This window comes from Emiliania huxleyi (assembly GCF_000372725.1).
Source record: "Emiliania huxleyi CCMP1516 unplaced genomic scaffold EMIHUscaffold_61, whole genome shotgun sequence".
NCBI lineage: Eukaryota > Haptophyta > Isochrysidales > Noelaerhabdaceae > Emiliania > Emiliania huxleyi.
This window is the reverse complement of record NW_005197426.1, coordinates 274,217-292,937: the sequence shown is the minus strand read 5'-3', so window position 1 is coordinate 292,937 and position 18,721 is coordinate 274,217. Positions and strand designations below refer to the sequence as shown.

General features: G+C 66.6%; 6 protein-coding genes across 6 annotated transcripts; 3 read left to right on the top strand and 3 right to left on the bottom strand.

Annotated features, from left to right (window-relative positions):
- The first annotated feature begins 1,944 nt into the window (after positions 1-1,944).
- On the top strand, positions 1,945-2,746 carry EMIHUDRAFT_422227 (hypothetical protein). Its single transcript, XM_005763978.1, has 2 exons — positions 1,945-2,009; positions 2,086-2,746. The coding sequence occupies exons 1-2, from the start codon at positions 1,968-1,970 to the stop codon at positions 2,404-2,406; spliced, it is 363 nt and encodes a 120-aa protein (XP_005764035.1). The 5' UTR covers positions 1,945-1,967; the 3' UTR covers positions 2,407-2,746.
- Positions 2,747-3,540: 794 nt separating this feature from the next.
- EMIHUDRAFT_437579 (hypothetical protein) lies at positions 3,541-5,041 on the bottom strand. Its single transcript, XM_005763977.1, has 2 exons — positions 4,231-5,041; positions 3,541-4,128 (listed from the first exon to the last, which is right to left on the bottom strand). The coding sequence occupies exons 1-2, from the start codon at positions 5,023-5,025 to the stop codon at positions 3,898-3,900; spliced, it is 1,026 nt and encodes a 341-aa protein (XP_005764034.1). The 5' UTR covers positions 5,026-5,041; the 3' UTR covers positions 3,541-3,897.
- Positions 5,042-6,028: 987 nt separating this feature from the next.
- Positions 6,029-8,100, bottom strand: EMIHUDRAFT_214454 (hypothetical protein; the record flags this gene model as incomplete). Its single annotated transcript, XM_005763976.1, has 6 exons — positions 6,029-6,046; positions 6,230-6,280; positions 6,372-6,452; positions 6,613-6,891; positions 6,975-7,063; positions 7,308-8,100. 6 exons carry the CDS (start codon positions 8,098-8,100, stop codon positions 6,029-6,031), a joined length of 1,311 nt encoding a protein of 436 aa, XP_005764033.1.
- A 945-nt stretch (positions 8,101-9,045) lies between these two features.
- EMIHUDRAFT_465027 (Apurinic/apyrimidinic endonuclease) lies at positions 9,046-12,269 on the top strand (the record flags this gene model as incomplete). Its single annotated transcript, XM_005763975.1, has 2 exons — positions 9,046-9,663; positions 10,311-12,269. 2 exons carry the CDS (start codon positions 9,046-9,048, stop codon positions 12,117-12,119), a joined length of 2,427 nt encoding a protein of 808 aa, XP_005764032.1. The 3' UTR covers positions 12,120-12,269.
- A 109-nt stretch (positions 12,270-12,378) lies between these two features.
- Positions 12,379-13,623, bottom strand: EMIHUDRAFT_437578 (hypothetical protein). The gene has a single exon (XM_005763974.1). The coding sequence runs from the start codon at positions 13,493-13,495 to the stop codon at positions 12,542-12,544; it is 954 nt and encodes a 317-aa protein (XP_005764031.1). The 5' UTR covers positions 13,496-13,623; the 3' UTR covers positions 12,379-12,541.
- Positions 13,624-13,892: 269 nt separating this feature from the next.
- Positions 13,893-15,899, top strand: EMIHUDRAFT_437577 (hypothetical protein). Its single transcript, XM_005763973.1, has 6 exons — positions 13,893-14,211; positions 14,324-14,526; positions 14,613-14,703; positions 14,790-14,877; positions 14,945-15,074; positions 15,126-15,899. The coding sequence occupies exons 1-6, from the start codon at positions 13,987-13,989 to the stop codon at positions 15,661-15,663; spliced, it is 1,275 nt and encodes a 424-aa protein (XP_005764030.1). The 5' UTR covers positions 13,893-13,986; the 3' UTR covers positions 15,664-15,899.
- Positions 15,900-18,721: the final 2,822 nt, after the last annotated feature.

Below are 18,721 nucleotides of genomic sequence, written 5' to 3'. Positions count from 1 at the left end.
CTCGTACAGTGGGTTGCGGGCATTAAGAAACCTTACCTGAGAAACCCTACCAAGCCGACAAAACACTCTCCCAAGCCGGCAAGCGATTTCCGCGAAAATCTAAGAAACCACGGCGCGCCGCAGGCGCGGCCCCGAGTGCCGAGAAAAGGCCAGACACGAGTGTGAACGGGAGCCCCAGCTGAAGCTCAAAATTTCTCTTCGCCTGCGGCGCGCGCACTTGTCACCTTTCAAGTCTGCGGAGTTCTGAGTGGAGTGGATGGAGGCGTGTGTGCGTCTTCCCGTCATCCAGAGAGCCGACCGCTCGGCGGCAGACTGCACTCTGGCATCGCCCTCGCGGACCGCAGCTTGATACCTCCGCAGCTTTAATACCTGAAAATCCTGCCGGCGCTCTGGCTTGATTGAGTGCCCCGGCCGGAGCTAAGAAACCACGGCGTGGGGTGGATGAGGGCTGTGGAAAGGTTTAGAAACGGCGGCGTGTCTCAATCCTGTTTTCTTCATGCCCGCAACCCACTGGGTTCCAACTTTTTGCGGGGTATGGTATGGTACCCTCGCGGACCAAAGGGTGGGGGGGTATATGGTCCTGACCCCCCAAGACTAGCCCTCGACAGGGGGTGGGGGGGGTATGGTCCCCGTCGGCCCCTCCCTCTACTGCCGCCGAGCCCGCAGCGCCATGAGGTAGGAACAGGCGCCCGTGTCGCAGAGCTGCTGCAGCTGCTCCACACTCCACTCGCCGACACCCTTCTGGTTGCGGAGCGCCTCAATGTCGCGCGAATCAACATAGCCGTCGCAAGATCTCGAACGCCAGCCGTCCAAGTTGGTTGACCTTTGTGTTGCGCTCCTCCTTATTTGCGAGGTTACGCATCTCGGTGACCAGCGCGAGCAGCGATGCCTTGGTTGGTGCAGCGCCAGCAGAGAGTGAATACGAGCTCGAACGGCGGAGTGGTAGGCTGCGGCTCAGTCCGGCGCGGCGCCTGCTGGTGCGGGTGCGGCGACCGGCGCGGGTGCGGTACCGTCGGCGGGGTGGGTTGCCGCGTACCATACCATACCCCGCAAAAAGTCCGAACCCTGCCTGGTACCGCTGGAAACAAAGGTAGTATTAGCGCATCGCCGACGAAGGACCCTGCATGGCCGCCGACGGCGCCGCGCTCTTCGCGCAGCTCCAGTCCGTGGCTGGAGAGGACGCCGACGCGGATCTCTATTACGACCCGGACAGCGGCTGGGACATTGACGCGCTCCTGTCAGACATGAGCGTCTATGGCCTCGACCTGCAAGCAATACCACCGCAGCAGCATGCGCAGGGCACGCCTCCTCCGGTGACGCCCCCCCCGGCGTCGTCCACCGCCGCCGGCGGCGGAGGCGTCGAGCCGCTCTCGCCGCAGCTCGGCTTTGAGGAGATGCTGGCGAGCGCTGCTCCGCTCGACGCCAGCCTCATGCCAGGCGCACCACCGGCGGCGGCGGCCGCCGCTCATCAGTGGGCGCCGCCGCCGAGCCATCGCGTGAGCGACTGGTCGGCCAAGACGCCCGGTGCTGGCGCGCCGCTGCCCGCAGGAGCCTCCATGGTGTACGCTGCACCGCCCGCGCAGGCTGCGGCAGTGCCGCCGGGAGGGTACGCCGCTGCGGCGCCGCCAGCCTACGACTCGCGCGCCGCTGCGATGCGCCTTCCGGGCGCGCCTGGCTACGGCGGCGGCGGAGGATTGGGCGGCGGGCATGGCCCGTCCGAGGCCGCCGGAGGAGAGGGCGAGGAGGACGCCTCCAAGGGCGGCGCGGGCGGCTGGCTGGTCGACCTGGTCGAGGGGAAGAAGAAGCCGGCCGACCTGCTGCAGGGAGGCTGGTCGTGGGCCCGCCAGGCGGCGGCTGCGGCGGGCGTGGACTTGGGCGGAGGGGGAGGGGGGGGCGGGGGCGGGGGCGGGGACGGGCCGGTCGAGGAGGCGCCAAAGTATGTGTACAATGCCGAGGTTGGCGCGTGGATGCCGGCGGGGATGAGCGCCGCGGAGTGGCTCGAGAAGGAGGCTGGGGAGGAGGAGGCGGCGGCGGAGCCGTCGAGGACCCCCGTCCGTGACACGTCTCGGACACGTCCCTGTCTAGGCGGAGGAGAAGCGGCAGGAGGAGCTGCGCGCCGCGCCGCCGCCGCCCCCCACCGGAGGGATGGGAATGGGGATGGGAGGGGGGGTGGGAGGGGGGGTGGGCGGCAGCCCGAGGACGGGCGGCCCTGCCCCGCCCGCCCCCCACCACCCCGGCGCAGGAGGAGGGCCCCCGGGGGCCTGCCTCTCCAAGGGGGCAGGCCCGCACGGAGGCTGTCCTCCCGCGGGCATGCCGGCGGGCGGCGCGGCGGCGGGCGGCTTCCGCCGGCCGCAGGGCGGTAAGGTGAGGCTGACCGACCACTACCGCACGCAGGCTGGGCTGTGATGCGCCGGTAGACGCGTGGAGCGAGCCTCGCGGGCGGGACCGTGGCGGGCGCCGGAAGCGGGCGCCGTGGAGGGGGTGCACCGCGGGCACAGAGAGCCGCTCAACGCGACCGGCTCGGGAGCTCCGTCGCCGAGCGGGCCGGAGGCGATGTGATGATCCGTGAGGTGCTGTTGGAGCGACGCGCATCGAGGATCGAGGAGACGCAGACGGTGTTGCTGGTTCAGAGCGACACGCTCCGCCGGAGTGCCGAGCCTGTAGCACTTGCCGCGTGACGAGGTCGAGGCGTGTTTTGGGGCGTCTGTGTCTTCTCTGCCGGACACAAAACTCGAAGTAAACACGGAGAAAAGGCCAGAACAGAGAAACGGAGCGGCAAAAAAAAAACTGTTCAAGTCTTAAAGGCAAAACACAACGCTCTGCGGTTGGTGCACCCCCCACACTGACACATTCCCCTCATCCCCTACCCTTGGCTGAGCACATCTACCTGCGAGCTAGCCTCTCCGCATTTTCTCTTCCGCAGTCATCCGCCCGCGCCGCGCGCCATCTCTGGGCGTCTAGTGCAGCCACTGACAGAGCTATTCCGAAGGAGTGGTCGACGCCTCGCCTAGAGTTCGGGTGGACTTGCGCACTGCTTAGCCCTGAGGGGGGAGTGTGTGTGAGGTGGTGTAATGTCGTCCCGTTTCAGGCGGCAGGTCAGGGGATTAGCCGGGAGGATTCGGCAGCTCAGCCGGGGGCTGAGCGTCTGCAGGCAGCCTTCCGCTCGCGCCGAAATTCACAGCCCTCCCGGGCCGACGGGGTGCTCCTTGGATCGGGCCCCGCTCCCCGCTTTTCCTGTACCTGGACTGTCCGGGTCAGGAGGGTGGGAGTATTGGGTGGGCGAGGGCAGTACATCTGGCGGGTGGGGATTGAGGGACAGCAAGAGGGCTGATTGGGGGGTCAATGGGCGCGCGGGCGGCGCTTCGTGGTCCGGATTTTTTTGCTGTGCGAGTCGAGTTCGTGGCCGGTGCGCGGGAACCTGGCTGAAAACCCGCGCATCCGGCCGGTTGTGCGACCGAGGTCGCCGATTGTACGACCGAGGTCGCAGAGCCTTGGCGACGCGACGCGCACGTCGCCAAGGAGTTCGTAAAATGTCCGAGGTTTTTTTAGAAACGGAGCGGCAACCACCTACGGCTTTACGTACCACGAACCCCCCGCCCCCCCGCCCCGCTCCCCGGACAAAAACAATCAAAGTCACGCACGGAGATCCGCGGAGAGGCAGCTCAACTCTTGAGACGTTGGACCACAGACAGACTAGAGACACAGAGACAGACAAGCAGAGACCACAGGACTCGGGGAGCGACACCGTACAACCGTCAACTCCGAGAGCGATGAGAGCGGATGCGAACTGGCAACCACAGGCACAAGGCTCATCAAGAGTCGCAACTCACAAGCGTCGTAGCGCACCCATGCACAAAGAGGGAACCCCGTGCCTCCTCCCCGCGCGCAAGCACAGCCTCACGCCTCCAGGCTCTGCCGCCGACCGAAGAGGCTCTGCCTGCGGCCGCGCCGAGGCGCGTTCGCGGCCTCCGAGCCCTTCTCCCCGTTCTCGCCGCCGGCCGCCTTGCGCGCGGGCGGTTGCCGCACCCACGCCATCAGCCACGCATAGGCGGCCGAAGCCGCCAGGACGAGCCAGCTCTGCGCGAGCGCCGTCCAGGTCGCCACGACGAGCCTCCACGGAGCCGACGCCTGCGAGGCGGCGGAGGCGTCTCTGGGAGGGGGGAGGGGGAGGGTCAACTCCTCTCTGGGAGGGGAGCGAGGGGGCTGGCGAGGGCTGCGGCTGCGGCGCACTCTGGCGCGGGCGACGCTAGCCCTCCAGAGCGGGACGACGAGGTGGAGGGAGACGATCTTCCACGCGAGGGCGAGGTCGCCGATGGCGCCGCTGCCCGACGACTTGTCCAGGTCTCCGGCGGCAGACGCGGCGTCGGACTCGTCGGCAGCGCCCGGGCTGAGAGGGCTCTTCCCGCTGCTCTTGCCGTGCAGCCGCAACACCTCGCGCGCGATGCCCTTGGTGTCGCGCCGCCGGAGCACCGGAGGGTCGCCGTCACCCCCGGCTGCCGCCGGTGGCACCGGGCTCTGCGGGCCACGGCGCAGCTTCTCGCGCTCGATCGCGGCAAGCTGAGCCAGCCCGCGGCGGCCGAGCACGACGCTGAGGAGGGTCGGGTGGAGGGAGCGAGCGCACGGGTTGAAGGCAGCCTCGCGAAAGTCGGCGTCGAGCGAGGAGACGATCTCGCGCACGAGCGCATCCTCGAGGTCTAGGCAGCAAAGGGCGGCGACTCGCGCAAGCTGCGATACAAGCGGGTCTGGCTGGAGCGAGATCTGTCCCGGCTGCAGCGAGCGGGCCGCATTGCGGACATGGAGGCCTAGCGCGAAGGGCGACTCGTAGAGGCAGAGCCGCAGCGGCGTGGGAAGGAGCGCCGCGAGGCCCTCCTCCCGTAGTGCTGACATCAGGCCAGCCGTGATGAGGACCAAGCCTACGACGACCAACTGAGCCCACGGATTTGCGGCGATGAAGAGGTAGAAGGGCTGAGATAGTCCAGCGCCGACGAGGAGGAGGCCAGCGGCGCACAGCGAGGCTGGGAGCATCGCCGAATCCGCCGCGCTCGCAAAGGAACAGCAAGAGAAAAACCAGTTGCGCACTCCGAAAAATCCCCCAATCCGCCCCTGATCGTTGCCCCCCGGGGTCAGCCATTGTGGGGGGTTTTGGCCAAAACTTTTATACTTACCGGGTACTGTTCAGCTGTACTCATCTAGGCAGGGGTTGCAAATCACCCCATTTCACCTAGAGAGAGAGAGAAAGAGAGAATTCTTGATCTCTCTCTCTCTCTCTCTCTCTCTCTCTCATTTCACCTGTCCAGCGGTGTCCACTGAGAGAGAGAGAGAGAGAGAGAGAGAGAGAGAGAGAGAGAGAGAGAGAGAGAGAGAGAGAGAGAGAGAGAGAGAGAGAGAGAGAGAGACCTCTCTCTCTTGTCCACCGTCTGACCACTGAGCAGTGTGCCAGTGTGTGTGCTGTGAAACCGGCAGCTTTTTTGTAGAAGGAATTTCTCACGAGTTACGACTCGTTAAATAAATAAATAACACGGACACCTCTACTAGGAGATGGGTAAAAAGGAACAGGTCCCCGCCCTGCGGTCTTTGTGCAGGGTTCTTTGTGGGTGTGGTCGGCGACTAGCCGGGGTCGTCCTCCCGATGGGGGACTAGCACTAGCCGTCTTCCACATGGTCCCTCGGGTCCCTGCTGCTCCTAATCTCGTCGTACGACTCGTTAGCGACTCTTTATACTTTAATTAAAAACTCTTTTTGCCGTGACGCGCTCACGGCTCACGCGAGGTGGAGCGTGGGAGAATCAGTATATCAGAATGTTGCACAGTCTGAATGCACAGGAAGACGTATTATTCTCTGATGTCTGAACCGGCCCGTCACAGCATCTGTGCCCGCCATGCGCATGATGCATCTGCCAGATCGGATCTCACTGCACGATCGGCTGACATATGGGCGGCTCTTCTCCCACCTTCAAACTCTACACCCCGCGCCTAAAATATCTCCACGGAAGTCGGAACCGCGCGGAGCTCCCCAACGCCCCTCTCCCTTCATCTCGAGCCCTGGTCCTGCGCCTCGGCTGCGCCGTCGGCGGGTGTCCCTTCCCCCGCCGCCGCGCCGCCGCTCTCGCCGCCGTCGCCCCCCTCCGCGTCGGGCGCGGCGGGCTGGCTGTCGGCCTCCTGCCGCGCCTTTGCGTCGGCCGCGAAGCGCCTCCAGTCGCCGCAGAGGATGATGAGCGCGACGACGCCCACCTCGACGAGCGAGAAGCCGCCGCCCGCCCACGTGATCGCTAGCAGCCCCTCCTGCAGGCAGCTTCCGAGAGGGTTCAGAGAAGGGGCGAGAAGGCTCCGACGTTGCCGCGAGCAGCCCCTCCTTGCCGCGCAGCTTTGCGACGTAGACGAGCAGGGCGGTGCCGCCGATCGAGGTCGGCAGCTCGAAGCCAAACGAGAGCAGCGTCGTCACGAACGTTCGGCCCTGACCTGTAGGAAGGTCAAGAGAGGGTTCGGAAGAAGGTTCAGCGGCGCCATCAGAAGGGGTGCGGCCCTGGCCTGAGAGGACGCCCGACGTGCCGATGCTCACCAGCTGCGACAGACCTATGGGGAGGGTCCCGAGCAAGTTCATGGGAGGTTCCGACCAAGCCGATGCTCGGCTGCGGCAAGCCGGCGGCGACAAAGGCGGCGGCGACCAGCATCGAAGCGACGGGCACGACCTCGCTGTCCGAAGTGACGAGCTCGCAGAGCTGCGCGCGCAACGGCCAGAGCACAGCGACGGTGAGCAGGCTCGTGCCGACGCTCGTGCCGACGACGATCCACATCGCCGCCTTTGAGGCGCGCACGTCTCCGCGGCCGAGGTGGAAGCCGATGCGAACGGCGGCGACGGCGGTGAAAGCGGCGGAGAGGCCGGACGAGGCCACCTGCGTCGCCGCCGAGACGGCGGACGAAGCGGAGATGGCGAGGGTGCCTGCGGGAAGGCTCCGAAGGTTCGGGGAAGCTTCACGGCGGGCGAGGCGGAAGTGGCGAGGGCGCCGAGCTGCGCGATGAGCAGCGTGGTGACCTGCCCCGAGACGGACTGGAAGATGAGCGTGCCTGCGGGACGTGTCACGGACATGTCACGGACGTGCGCAAGGACGCGTCCAGGCGGTTGGAAGAGGAGCGTGCCGATGAGGGGCAGCGCCTGCGCCAGGAAGCGGCGGACGCGGTCCGGTCGCAGGAAGGCCGACGAGAGGCCGGGCCAGGTCTCGAGGTGCGCGCGGCGGTAGACAAACATGTACAGCCAGTACGTGAGGGGCTGCAGGCAGCGCGACGCCGAGATGGACATCGCTGCGCCTACAGGCATGGTCTTGAGAAGGCTCGGGCGTGCTTCCAGGCGCCTGCCGGAGAGACGTCGCTGCGCCGATGAATCCGAACCCTGTCCAGCCGCAGGCGTACTGGAGCGGCCCTCCGAAGACGAAGGTCCAGTTGAGGAGCGCGTTGACGAGGACAAAGGCGAGGTTGTTCCACATCGCGGGGCGCGGCATGCCCTGCGCCTGGAAGTAGAAGCGCATGCACTGGTAGATGCCGTTCGGGATGGGCCAGAAGAGGTTCCAGCGCGCGTACACGCCGGCGAGCTCGCAGATGTCGTGGTTGAAGCCGAGCAGCTTGAGCACGTCGGCGGTGAAGAGGTACTGGATCAGCATGAAGGGCAGGTAGCTCGTCGTGAGGAAGAAGACGGAGAGCTGCAGCCACGTGCCGGCCATCTTCTTGTTGTCCGAACCGAGCGCCTGCCCGACCAGCGCGTTGAGCACCTGGTTGAAGGCGAGCGGAGGCACGATCAGGATGTTGACCACCATGTCGGAGAGCGACGCCGCGGCGAGGTACTCCTCCCCGCTGTACGGGCGGTCAAAGAAGACGCCGGTCGTCGCGTTGGTGAGGTGGCCGACAAAGGCGGTGTCTGTGGAGGCCATGCCGATCCGGCACACGAAGCTCACCACCATGGGCCAGCCGAGCATGAACATCGTCCACGCCTCGCCGCGCAGCGTGAACTTTGGCGGCGCCTCGGCCGGCGCGGCGTCGCCAGGCGCGGTCGCGTCCGTCTCCGCGTTGTCGTCTTGGCTGTCGAGCAGCGCGGTGCGGGTGGTGGACATGGTGGCGAGGCGGCTCCAGAGCTGTCCCGTGTGCCTCGAAGAAAAGCGCCTGCTAGCTTTGCCGTGCGGACACTCGGTGGCGACGCTTGCCAGGCGAGAGAGCTGGGTACGGAGAGCGGCAGAAACGGAATATGCCGCCCGGTTCTGTGATCTGTGATAAGCTGTGGTCCGCTGTTTTCACGGTGCTCAGCACGCCCCTCGGTTAAGCTGCGGTGCAAAACTCTGTTTACCACCTTCAAGCACACCCCCAAGACTCCCCAAAACCGCCCAGGATGAGCTCCTGAGGTGCCAGTCCGCCCGAGATATGACCGGTTGAAGTTGGGGTTCCACGGTCGGGATGGAGGTGTCGAACTGGATGGGGGTCAGCCGGGGAGGCTGTTGTGGCGCACCGGACCGCCCCCCAGCACCGTGGCCCACCCAACTGTATCCATGGGAGTCACAAACGGTGCTGCACTCGCGGCTGCAAGCACTCACGACACTCAAACCCACCACCTGCCTCCTAAAACCCATGACCCCTTTGTCAGTGCAGGGGCTGGCTGCGGGGGCCCCCGCCACCGGACTCCGTCGGGCTCGCGTTTCCCTGCCCGCTGAGGGGAGCGCAGTGTGTGTGCCTTTGTTTGTTATGTCTGTGTCTGTGTCCCTGTCGTGTCGTATGTGTCGTGTTCTTCTTGTCGTGTGTGACTCTCGCAAGATGCTCGCCTCACATCGTCCATCGACCGAGTGCGAGCCATGCAGCGTGCTCGCAGTGCCGCTCGCAACGTCATCGTCCGAGGATCTCCTCTCTAGGACCCAGCACGAAAAAAGAAAGCGTCGCGAGTCTTCTTTGGTTTCGCATCCGCCGTACCCCTCGGACCCCTTCCTGGACCGTCCACAATCCAAGAGGCTGCGACCCGCCCAACCCCCCGTGGCGGTGGCGGTGGCGGTGGTTGTGGTTGTGGTGCCCCGATGCAGTGGCCCGCGGCCCGCGCCGCCCTGCCTCGCGGCGGCCGCCTCGCTGAAGCGCTGCAGCGGGCGATGCGCGGACCGCGCTCGCTTGGATCCACCTATGCCCGCCTGTCCGACGCGCACCCGCACAAGGTGGCGTCGGCGACAGCGTGCTCCGTGCTCGGCGCCTCGGACGCGACGGCGCAGCTCATCTCCCATCACTCCAGCCCGCCGGACGGGCGGCCCTTTTCCTTTGACTGGCAGCGCTGGCGCGCGCTCGTGATATGGGGCACGGCCTTCTACGGCGGGCCGTGCCGGCACTTTTACATGCTCTACGATCGCTGGTTTGGGAACGCGCCGCTGATCAAGGCGGCCGTCGACGTGTTTGGGAATGGCGCCTTCATCGTGGTGCCGAGCTTCTACCTGACGACCGGGCTGCTCAAGGGGCAGACGCTGGCAGAGGCAGGACGTCAGCTCTCAGAGGAGTGGGTCACGGCCGCATCGGGCACGGTCGCCTTTTGGCTGCCGGCCTGCAGCCTCAACTTTGCCTTTGTCCCTCCCCACAGCCGCATCCTCGTCATCACCGCCATGTCGCTGCTGCACAAGACGTGGCTCTCGCTGTTGTCCAACGAGGGGCGAGTGCGGGCGAGGGGCCGCGACATTGTCGAGACGGCCCAGCAGGGCGGAGCCGTGTTGGCCCCGTAGCGGGCAGTGATTTCGGCATGTTCACTCTCATACAGTGTACACTTCAGTTGGCTTGCCTTGTACTGCTTACCCTCTGTTCCCACACGATTTTTGACGCCTTTGTGCATTCTTTGTGCCATTGTTTGGGTCAGCTGACATGTTTGTATATTCAGAAAGAAAAGAGGCAGAAACAATGCAGCCGCCACATTACAGCTTCCAAAATCCTGCTCGTGCAGGTGAGAGGTGTGGACCCTGTCCTCCTTCCCCTATCCCTCGATCCTCGTGTTTGGGCTGTACTTGGACGGTCTGTTTTCTTTCTTTCTTTTACATTTGACAGCTAGATTTTTGAAGACCAACAAGCACGACTCACATTCTTACAGCTCATTCTTTCTTACAGCTAACAGCAAGGCAACGCTGGGGAGAGATCTGCGCTGACCGCTGTCGCCATCCGGCGCCACCTCCTCCCAAGCGTTCGTTTTTTGTTATACCAAAAGGAGGGCTACACGACGTTCGTTTTGGGCCGGGTCGAAAGCAGCCGTTCTTCCTAGTAGCGGATGCTTTCTTATTTCTCACAAGAAATGGCGGCTGCGAAGCCATCGGAGGCGTCTCAGCCCTGCTGCCATCGGGGCTCGGAACCCAGCCATCCGCTGCGAGTCGTCTCCTGGAACATTGGGCTGCGCGGCCTCGCGACGCTCGCGTCGAGCACCGCGGCCTCGTTCGATGCGCCGGACGTGCACGGCATCTCGCGGCGTCAGAGCTTTGGCTCGCTCGCCGCGCTGCTCGCGGCTCTCGACGCCGACATTGTCTGCTTTCAGGAGGTGAAGCTGCGCGAGATGGAGCGGCATCTGGCGCTCGTGGACGGGTGGGACTCCTACTTTTCTCTCTGCCGCGCACGCGAGCCGCGCACGTCGGGCGGTCGCTACGCCGGCGTTGCCACGTTTTGCCGCACTGGCTGTCGGCCGCGGCTCGCCGCGGAGGGCGTGACGGGCGTGCTCGACTCGTCCATCGGGCACCGCGCGAGCCTCGTCGCCGAGTCGAGCGAGGAGGAGCTGCGGCAGATCGACTCGGAGGGCCGGTGCGTCATCACCGTCCATGCCGACCTCGCCCTGCTCAACGTGTACGCGCCTGCCAACACGGCGTCCGACCCGGAAGAGTCGGAGCGGAGGCGCGCCTTCAAGGCGAGCTTCCTGCGCGCACTCGAGCTGCGCTGCCGCGACCTCGCGGCGGCGGGGCTGCGCGTCCTCCTCATCGGCGACATGAACATCTCGCCCTCGCGCCTCGACTCTGCTCGCGAGGCGGAGCTGCTGCAAGCGCCTCCGCCGCCGTCCGCCTCGCGGCTGTGGCTGCAGGCGCTGCTGGGGCCGCCGCGGCCCTTCTTCGCAGACGCGTTCCGAGCCCTCCACCCGGCCCGCGGCGGGGCGTACAGCTGCTTCCACGTCGCTTCCGGCGCCGACCGGCACAACTACGGCTCGCGCATCGACCTCGCCCTCCTCGCGCCGCCTCCGCTCCTCCCCTCCTCGGGACAGGCTGGCTCGGGGCAGGCTGGCTCGGGGCAGGCTGGCTCGGGGCTGGCTGACGGCAGCTCTGCACACGCGTCGGTCGGCGCCACCGCCCCTCCTTCGCGGCGGGGCGGCCCCTCCTTCGACCTCTCTCTCTTCTCGGACTGCTCGGCCGCCGCGCCGCCCCTGTCCCTGCACGCGTGCGAGATCGTCGAGCTCGAGGGATCCGACCACCTCCCCCTCCGCCTCCTCCTCTCCGGACTCGAGCAGCGCTCGCCGCCGCCGCAGCTGCCGCTGAGCAGCCGGTCTCGGCTCGGAGGGCAGAGTGTGCTCAGCGGCTTCCTCGTCTCGCAGCCGCCGCCGCCCGCCACCGCGCCGGCGCAGCCCGCCGCGCCGCCGGCGCAGCCCGCCGCCGCACCGTCGCCCGCGGCCCCGCCGCGTCAAGATTTGCGCCGCTTCTTCGGCGGCAGCGAGCGTGGCGGCGATGAGCGCGGGCGTCAGAGGGCGAGCGGGCGGGCGGCGGAGGCGCGCGCTGGCGCGGCGGAGACGGCGCTGAGCGCTCGAGCCGTGGCGGAGGACTCGCGCGCCTGGGAGCAGCTGCGGGAGGTGGCACCTCCTCGCGGCGGCGCGGGCGGAGGCGGCGCGGGCGGAGGCGGCGCGGGCGGAGGCGGCGCGGCGCAGCGGGAGGCGTGGCAGCAGGTGATGCAGCGGATGTCCGACAAGGTGCCGCGCTGCCACCACGGCGAGAAGTGCCGCGTGCAGGTCGTCAAGAAGGCGGGGCCGACGCAGGGAAAGACGTTCTACAGCTGCGCGCGCGCCGAGGGGCACCGCGGCGACAAGGAGAGCAACTGCCGCTTCTTCCAGTGGGCCGCCGCTGCCGAGCGCAAGCGCAAGGGGCCGCCGGCGGCATGACCGCGAATCGGCACCAACGCGCGCACACCCACTCTCCGCGCGCGAATTCTGCGTGGCGGAGAACAGCGGAGTACAGTATACGGCCGTGCGACTACTTGCGTTTTGTGTCTCACCGCACCGGCCTACCGTATATACTTGTGTGTCATGTCTGGTTTTTGTGGCGCGCGCGGCAAAATGAGCTCGGCATCGCGCAAGTCGCCGAATGTTAGCCTATGTTGTTGCATTCTCTCGCGCGTGGCCGTGTACGTCCTGCTCTAATATGTATCCATGTCCACCACACGTACGTCACAAAACACTTCTACTCAAACCCACGCGTCTCCCGTGTCCGCGGGGGCGGACGCAGCGAGCGGGATGAAAGACGAAGGGAAAAAAGAACGAGCACCGCGGAAGGTCGAGTCCATGTTGTCCACGCCTCCAGAGATCTACCCTGCCATGGCCAAGTGTGATGCCAACACCTTCTTGGCATCTTCCGCCACCGGCTCCCCGTGGCACGGCAGGATGGTCTCAAACTCCCACCCCGCGATGACACGATAGCTCTCTTCCCACGAGTCTGTTTTCATCAGCCTATTGTACACTGGCTTGTAGACCACGTCCATCCCCCACTTCCAGAGGCGGGTGGAGCGCGGCACCTGGAAGTCGGCGTCGGCGTCAGCGTAGTCGGGGTAGTTCCACCACAGGTCCGCACACATGAGCGAGCGGGAGGGCCGGTGGAAGAAGACAACCTCATTGAAGAAGGGCAGGCGGCGCGTGAGTGGCACTCTGTCCTCGACCCAGCAAAGCTCGATGGCGCTGCACCACTCAGCAGGGGCGCTCGCCGAGGTGAGGCCACTCGGGGCGTCGAGGAGCGACGAGAGCGACCGATGCCAGCCGACCTCCGGCTTGGACTCGCGCAGCCCCGGGCACGAGTAGCCGGTCGCCTCCGGGTACTCGCGCAGCCAGTCGGACGCGTATTTCTGATGCTCCGTGTTGGGCGTCACCACGTGGCGTACTGGCCCGAGGGCGGCCAGCGCATCGCGCAGCGCCGAATCGAGCTCCACGGGCGAGTGCACCCACAGCGTGCCGTCGGGAAGCCGCACCACCGCCATCTTGCCGCCGACGTCGGTGCCCTGGAGCCCGGGCAGGCGCGGGAAGAAGGGCCGCTCGGCGAGCCATACGTCGTCGTGGACCTGCGTGAGGACGGATCCCTGTGGATTGGACCAAGAGATGTCGCGGTCGCGCCAGTGCGCCGGCGCCGGCCGGCGCAACGGCACCAGCGCCTCCGCCAGCTGCAGGGACGTTTGCGGACTCCTCTCGCGATCGCGGAGGAGCGACGTGGCCGGCGTGCGGACCAGCGGCCGCACGATGGAGAGGAGCGAGAGGTGGAGCGAGACGCACATGTGCACTTGCTGGCTTGGGGGCGGCGAGGCGCTGGTGTACTCGACCACCTTGGCCGCGTGGTTGCGCGCCGTCTGCGACGCGTTCGGCTCCGCGCCGAGGGCGATGTCGATGAGCCTGCCGGAGAGGCCTGCCGACTGGGCGAGGGCGAGCTTGAGCGAGGTGTGATTTGCGCGAGACCAGGCTTTTTCTTTTACAAAATCCAAAAGTTGTTTCTGTTTCTGCGGCCCTCTTCGCAGAAAGGGCCGCGTTTTCTCTTTCCTGGATCGCTTGTCATGTGAAAATAAAGAAAACAGACGCCAGGGAGGGATGGGAGGACACGCCGCCACCACACGTGTGGTCATGTAATTCAGAGTGATTTTCCATGGTTTCTCTTTGCTGTCGGAAAATGCTCTGTCGTTCGCGCCGCCTGCGCCTCCCGACAGCCTGCCGCCGCCTCGCGACGCGGACATGCGCTCGCCGGTTGTCCTCCGGCGCCGCAGCTCGTCACGGCATGCAGGCGGCGGAGGCGGCGGCGGGCGGCGAGCCGTCCGCCGGCGTGATGCAGCGGCACGGCATCCCGATAGCGATGTGGACTGCCGTGAGCCTCAACGTGGCTGCCTTCTTCTCGCAGGGCGACGAGGGCGTGCAGATCCTGTTCCACCTGGAGGAGTTTGAGGCGCCGCTGCTCTCGCCCGACACGCCGCAGGAGCGGCTGACGGAGCGCCTCGAGAGGGTGGTGCGCTCCCTCCCTCTCTTGCTCTCCGCCCGGCACAGAGTGACGCGCAGCACGCCCCTCGCGCGGTCGTGCCGCCGGCCCATCCCGCCCACACCCGCTCCGCTCGCCACAGGCGCGCGGCGCGCCGCTCAACGACTCGCTCAAGCTCGCCCTCGCCCAGTCGGCAGGCCTCTCCGGCAGGCTCATCGACATCGCCCTCGGCGCGGAGCCGAACGCGTCGCAGACGGCGCGCAACCACGCGGCCAAGGTGGTCGAGTACATCTGCGCCTCGCCGCCCGCCGCCCTCCTCTTGCTCGAGCGCGGAGAGCACGCGAGGCACGTCCGCTAACCCGCACCCGCACCCGCACCTGCCGCCGCCGCCGCTGCTCACCTCCAGCGCCCTCGTCCGCTCCTCGCCGCAGGCTGGTTCGCGCTGTCGCCGACCCGGACGCGGCGCTCTACCTGCGCAAGACCTTCGCCGCCGCCCTCTGCTCGATGGCGGCCCTCCCCGAGGCGAGACGGCCCTGCCCTCGCAGCCGAGGAGGGCCACCAGCAGAGGAGAGCCATCTCGCTCCCAGCCCCCGACCTCTGCCCCGCAGGCGGTCCCTCTCCTCGCAGCAGAGGGCGCCGTCGGGGCGCTCCACGCCGCGCAGGCCTCCTCGCAGGCGGTCCGGCGGAAGAAGGCGTGTGCCGCCGCACCGCCGCCAGGCTCCGCAAGCACACGCCGCCACGCGCCCCTCTCGTCTGCGTGCAGGTGGAGGTTGCGCTGGGGAGGCTCGCGGCGGCGATCGCAGCGAGGCGCGCCCTCCCGCCCCCGCCCGAGGGAGGGCCCACCCCTCTCTGCTCACTGCTGCGGCGCGCGAGCTAGGCCGCCCGCCGACATGGTCTAGGAAGTGTCTAGGAAGTGTCTAGGAAGTGTCTCTCGCGCGAGCTAGGCCGCCCGCCGAGCTCGCCCGGCTGCCCGCGGCGGAGCGGGCCCTCGTGGCCGAGTACGCGGCCGCAGAGGCGGAGGCGCGGGCCCAGCCCCTGCACGCGGCCCGCTCCTCCCTCATCGAGTCGGGCGTGCTGCTCTACCTGCACACCGCGGGGGGCGGCGCGGCGTGGGGGCTCTTCGAGTCGGTCCGCCAGCGGCTCGACCGCGCCGCCCTCGTCCAAAACGTGGCGCGCACCTCGCTGGTGACCTGTTTCGTGCCCATCCTGCTCGTGGGCGGCGTGGTGACGGCGTACAACAAGTGGAACAAGGCGACCGACACGGTCGAGGAGAAGTTCCGCCTCTACTTTGCACTCGCGCTCGCCCTGTACCCCTCCGGCCGGCTGCTGCAGTGGGTCGAGACCTTCGCGCCTCTCTGGCTCGGCGGGCACATCGTCGGCTTCGCCTCCTTCTTCACGTGGACGCTGTACACCGAGTCGGACCTGATGCGCAGCGACCGCGAGCTGGAGCAGGCGCGAGGCGCGGCGAGGCAGGCGGCGTGAGGAGGGGGTCGTGATGGCGCGCGAAGGCAGCGCGGTGGACGGCACGGCGCTCGGCGGTCCATCCGATGTTAACGTTCCCTTCTTCGACTCGAGCTCGTCTCCGGTGGACCGCTGAGCCGAGGGGGGAGAGAAGAGTGCAGTGGCGAGAGAGCATCAGAGAGGTTGTTGTTGATGTGAGAATGTAAAGTGCTAATTGGTCAAGATGAGCGTACGTACTTGGATAACCAAAAAAATTCCCAAGGCCCCCCGGGCCGCTGCGGGTTTGGGAGTTATGCTTAGGCACAGCTTCGGCGATGGCAGCCCCTCTCTGGGGTGTTGCATAGGCGGGGAGTCTCCCCCGCTGGTCTCCTCCTTCCCATTTTTTCTTTTCTTTTGAGAGCAGGACGCCGGGCTTGTCTTGTATGTGCGTGTCGGGCCTGGGTGTGTGCGAGGGGCAGAAGGGGCGGGGGCGTGCGGGGCAGAGGCCCAACGTCGGGCGGCTTGTCGGGGTCCGGAGAGTTCGAGGCGGGAACGAGGAGGGGGGAATGGGCGGTCGGCGTCGGGGTAGAGCAGATGAGCAGCAGGTGCGTACGGGGTAGCCGGCATGTTGTGCGAGTAAATGGGACAAAAGCGTCGAAAATGTCCCAAAAAGCGTGACTCGAGTTTGTTGCAGCTCCGCAGCCAGCGCGGGCTGCCGGGACGCACCGCTCGCGCGTTCGGCACACTCAGTGGACCCCACCGAGTGTGCCGAACCAACTGGAGTGGGTAGGCTCGACGCCGCGCTCGCTGTGGGGCTGCAACAAAGTCGCCGCCGAGCGTGCCACCGACGGCGTCCCGTCGGCGGTGATGGAGTGTGAGACCTGAGGCTGCGGAGGTGACGCCTGAGGTACCGGCCCGTGCACAGCGACTCAGCCGGCGACCGCCACGGGCTCAGACGAGACTTTGTCGACTCGTTACGGCTCAGCTTCACCGTGGTCATCGGGCGTCTGTCGACGTCAGGACCACCCATACAGCTCGCGGGTTTGAGGTCGCAAGAGCCAAGATGGTGGCGTTTGGACATCCCAACCATCACACAAGACAGCCTGTAGGTGATGGCGGGACGGCGCAGTGTTTGTGGCACTCGGCAGTAGGCACCCGCGGCACGGCCCCGCTGTCGGCTCTCACGGGCTGCGGAACCGGCCCCAGAGGGAGCCGGTCCGGGCGAGTGTGGCAGCTCCTGCGCTAGTATGGGCACCCTCTATCATAGCACTACTGATCCTGGTCATTAGAGCTGCCAGGGATAGCGTCAGGAGCCGGTAGGAGTCAAAACCTCTCATATTTGAGACATCGTGTCCCATATACTCGCACAACGAGCCAGCCGTCACTCTCCTGCCTCGAAACGCGAAAGGGCGGGGCTGTCCCGGAAAGTGAGAAACGCCGGGCAGCGTGGCGCATTACTGAACCCTCCCATACGTGCTCGTACTCCTCCTTTGCTGTCCCATCTCCTCATCTCTTTCCCGCCTGGGCGGGGCGGTGGGCGGGCGCGCGGTGCGGCATGGCGTGTGCGTGTGCGTGACTGCAACGAAGGACCGCTCGCAGAGGACCATCGGGTTTGTACTATTAACAACGAAGGCGCTCTCAAAAAAATTCTTAACTTCTTACGCGTACTGTCGTGGCCTAAAGTCTGCCCAGGTTGTCGGGATCACGATCCCGGCGTGAACACGACTAGCTGACGGATCCGCTCCTGACAGTCGCACGCGCCGCGCTGCGGCGCGTGCGACTGTCTTTGTTTGAAGTTAAAAGTCGAATCAGAGCGCCGTCGGCGCTGATCCTGGTTTTCCTCCCACGGACCGCCCGTCCGGCACCGCTCCGGGACGCACGCCGGCGAAGCACCATCAAGCTGCTGTACGGCCCCGGCATCGCCTTCCCAGGCGCTTAGCTAGACTGAGAGATATTGTGCACATGGTTGATCTCTACAATATATACACTGACACTGAACCTCCCAGAGCTCGTCCCGGTCCGTCACGGCCATCCTCGGCCTCCGGAGCGCCCCCGCGCCCCGGCCGCGGCGCGGTCGGTGGGTGCGGCGGCGTCACAAATCCGACCACAGAGCACCGGAACGCGGTCGGGCGATCTAAGGCCCAGTGAGGCGTATGCATTGCCCATCCAGGGCTACCACCTGGACCTATCAACAGGCGCCTGCGGCGCTGTGCTCAGGAGCTGCTGCTCCAACCTGTTCACACTTTCGTACGGCACAGTAAGAATTGCCCGCTGTGGACCGAGCGCCTTGCTCGACGCCGTGGTGCACGCGCCGTGCACCGGCCACGCACACCGCAATCTGCGAGACACTCTTCGCGGAGAGCCGCGCCGAAGAACCAGTCGTCTTCAGCAGGCATGGGCAAACAGCCAGTCTTCGTCTTTGGCAGCCAGTCCTCCTCCTCGTCCTCGGCCGGCGGCGCGCTGCCGGGCGGCTACCGGCTCGGAGACGTTGTGTACTACCAGGGCGTCTCCAAAGCGTTTCGCGCCGGGCGCGTCGAGCACGGCGCTCGTGGCGAGATCGCAGGGCCCGCGTCCACATCTAAGGCGTCCAAGCAAGCAGCACTCCTCGGCGTGCCCGACCACAGTGTTGCGGTGCTCTTCCCGTGGAGCCAGAAGCCGATCGACTGCCGCCTGAGCCTCCTCTCCTCCTCCAAGCCGCCGCCGCTCCCCGGCGGCCACTGCGCTGGGGACCGGCTCTTCTACACCGGGCCGAGCCGCACCTTCAAGAGCGGGGGCCGCCTCGACCACGGCGCGTGGGGCGAGGTAGCGGGTCTGTCCGAATCGCCGTTCATGATCAAGCTCCACTTTGTCCAGAGCCCAAAGGCAACGGTGGGAGGCATCGTCGAGTGCCACATCGACAGCCTGAGCGGAGACCCGCCGCCCGTTCTTCCTGGCGACTACGTGGTGGGAGACGAGGTGTACTACGTCGGCCCGCCCGAGACGTTCGACAACGGCGACCGGCTGATGCCCGGCGCGCGAGGGAGGGTGGTGGGGCCGGCCGCCGAAGAGGACCCGGAAGACTCGGTCGCGGTGATGCTGCCGCCAAACAACGAGTCGGTCG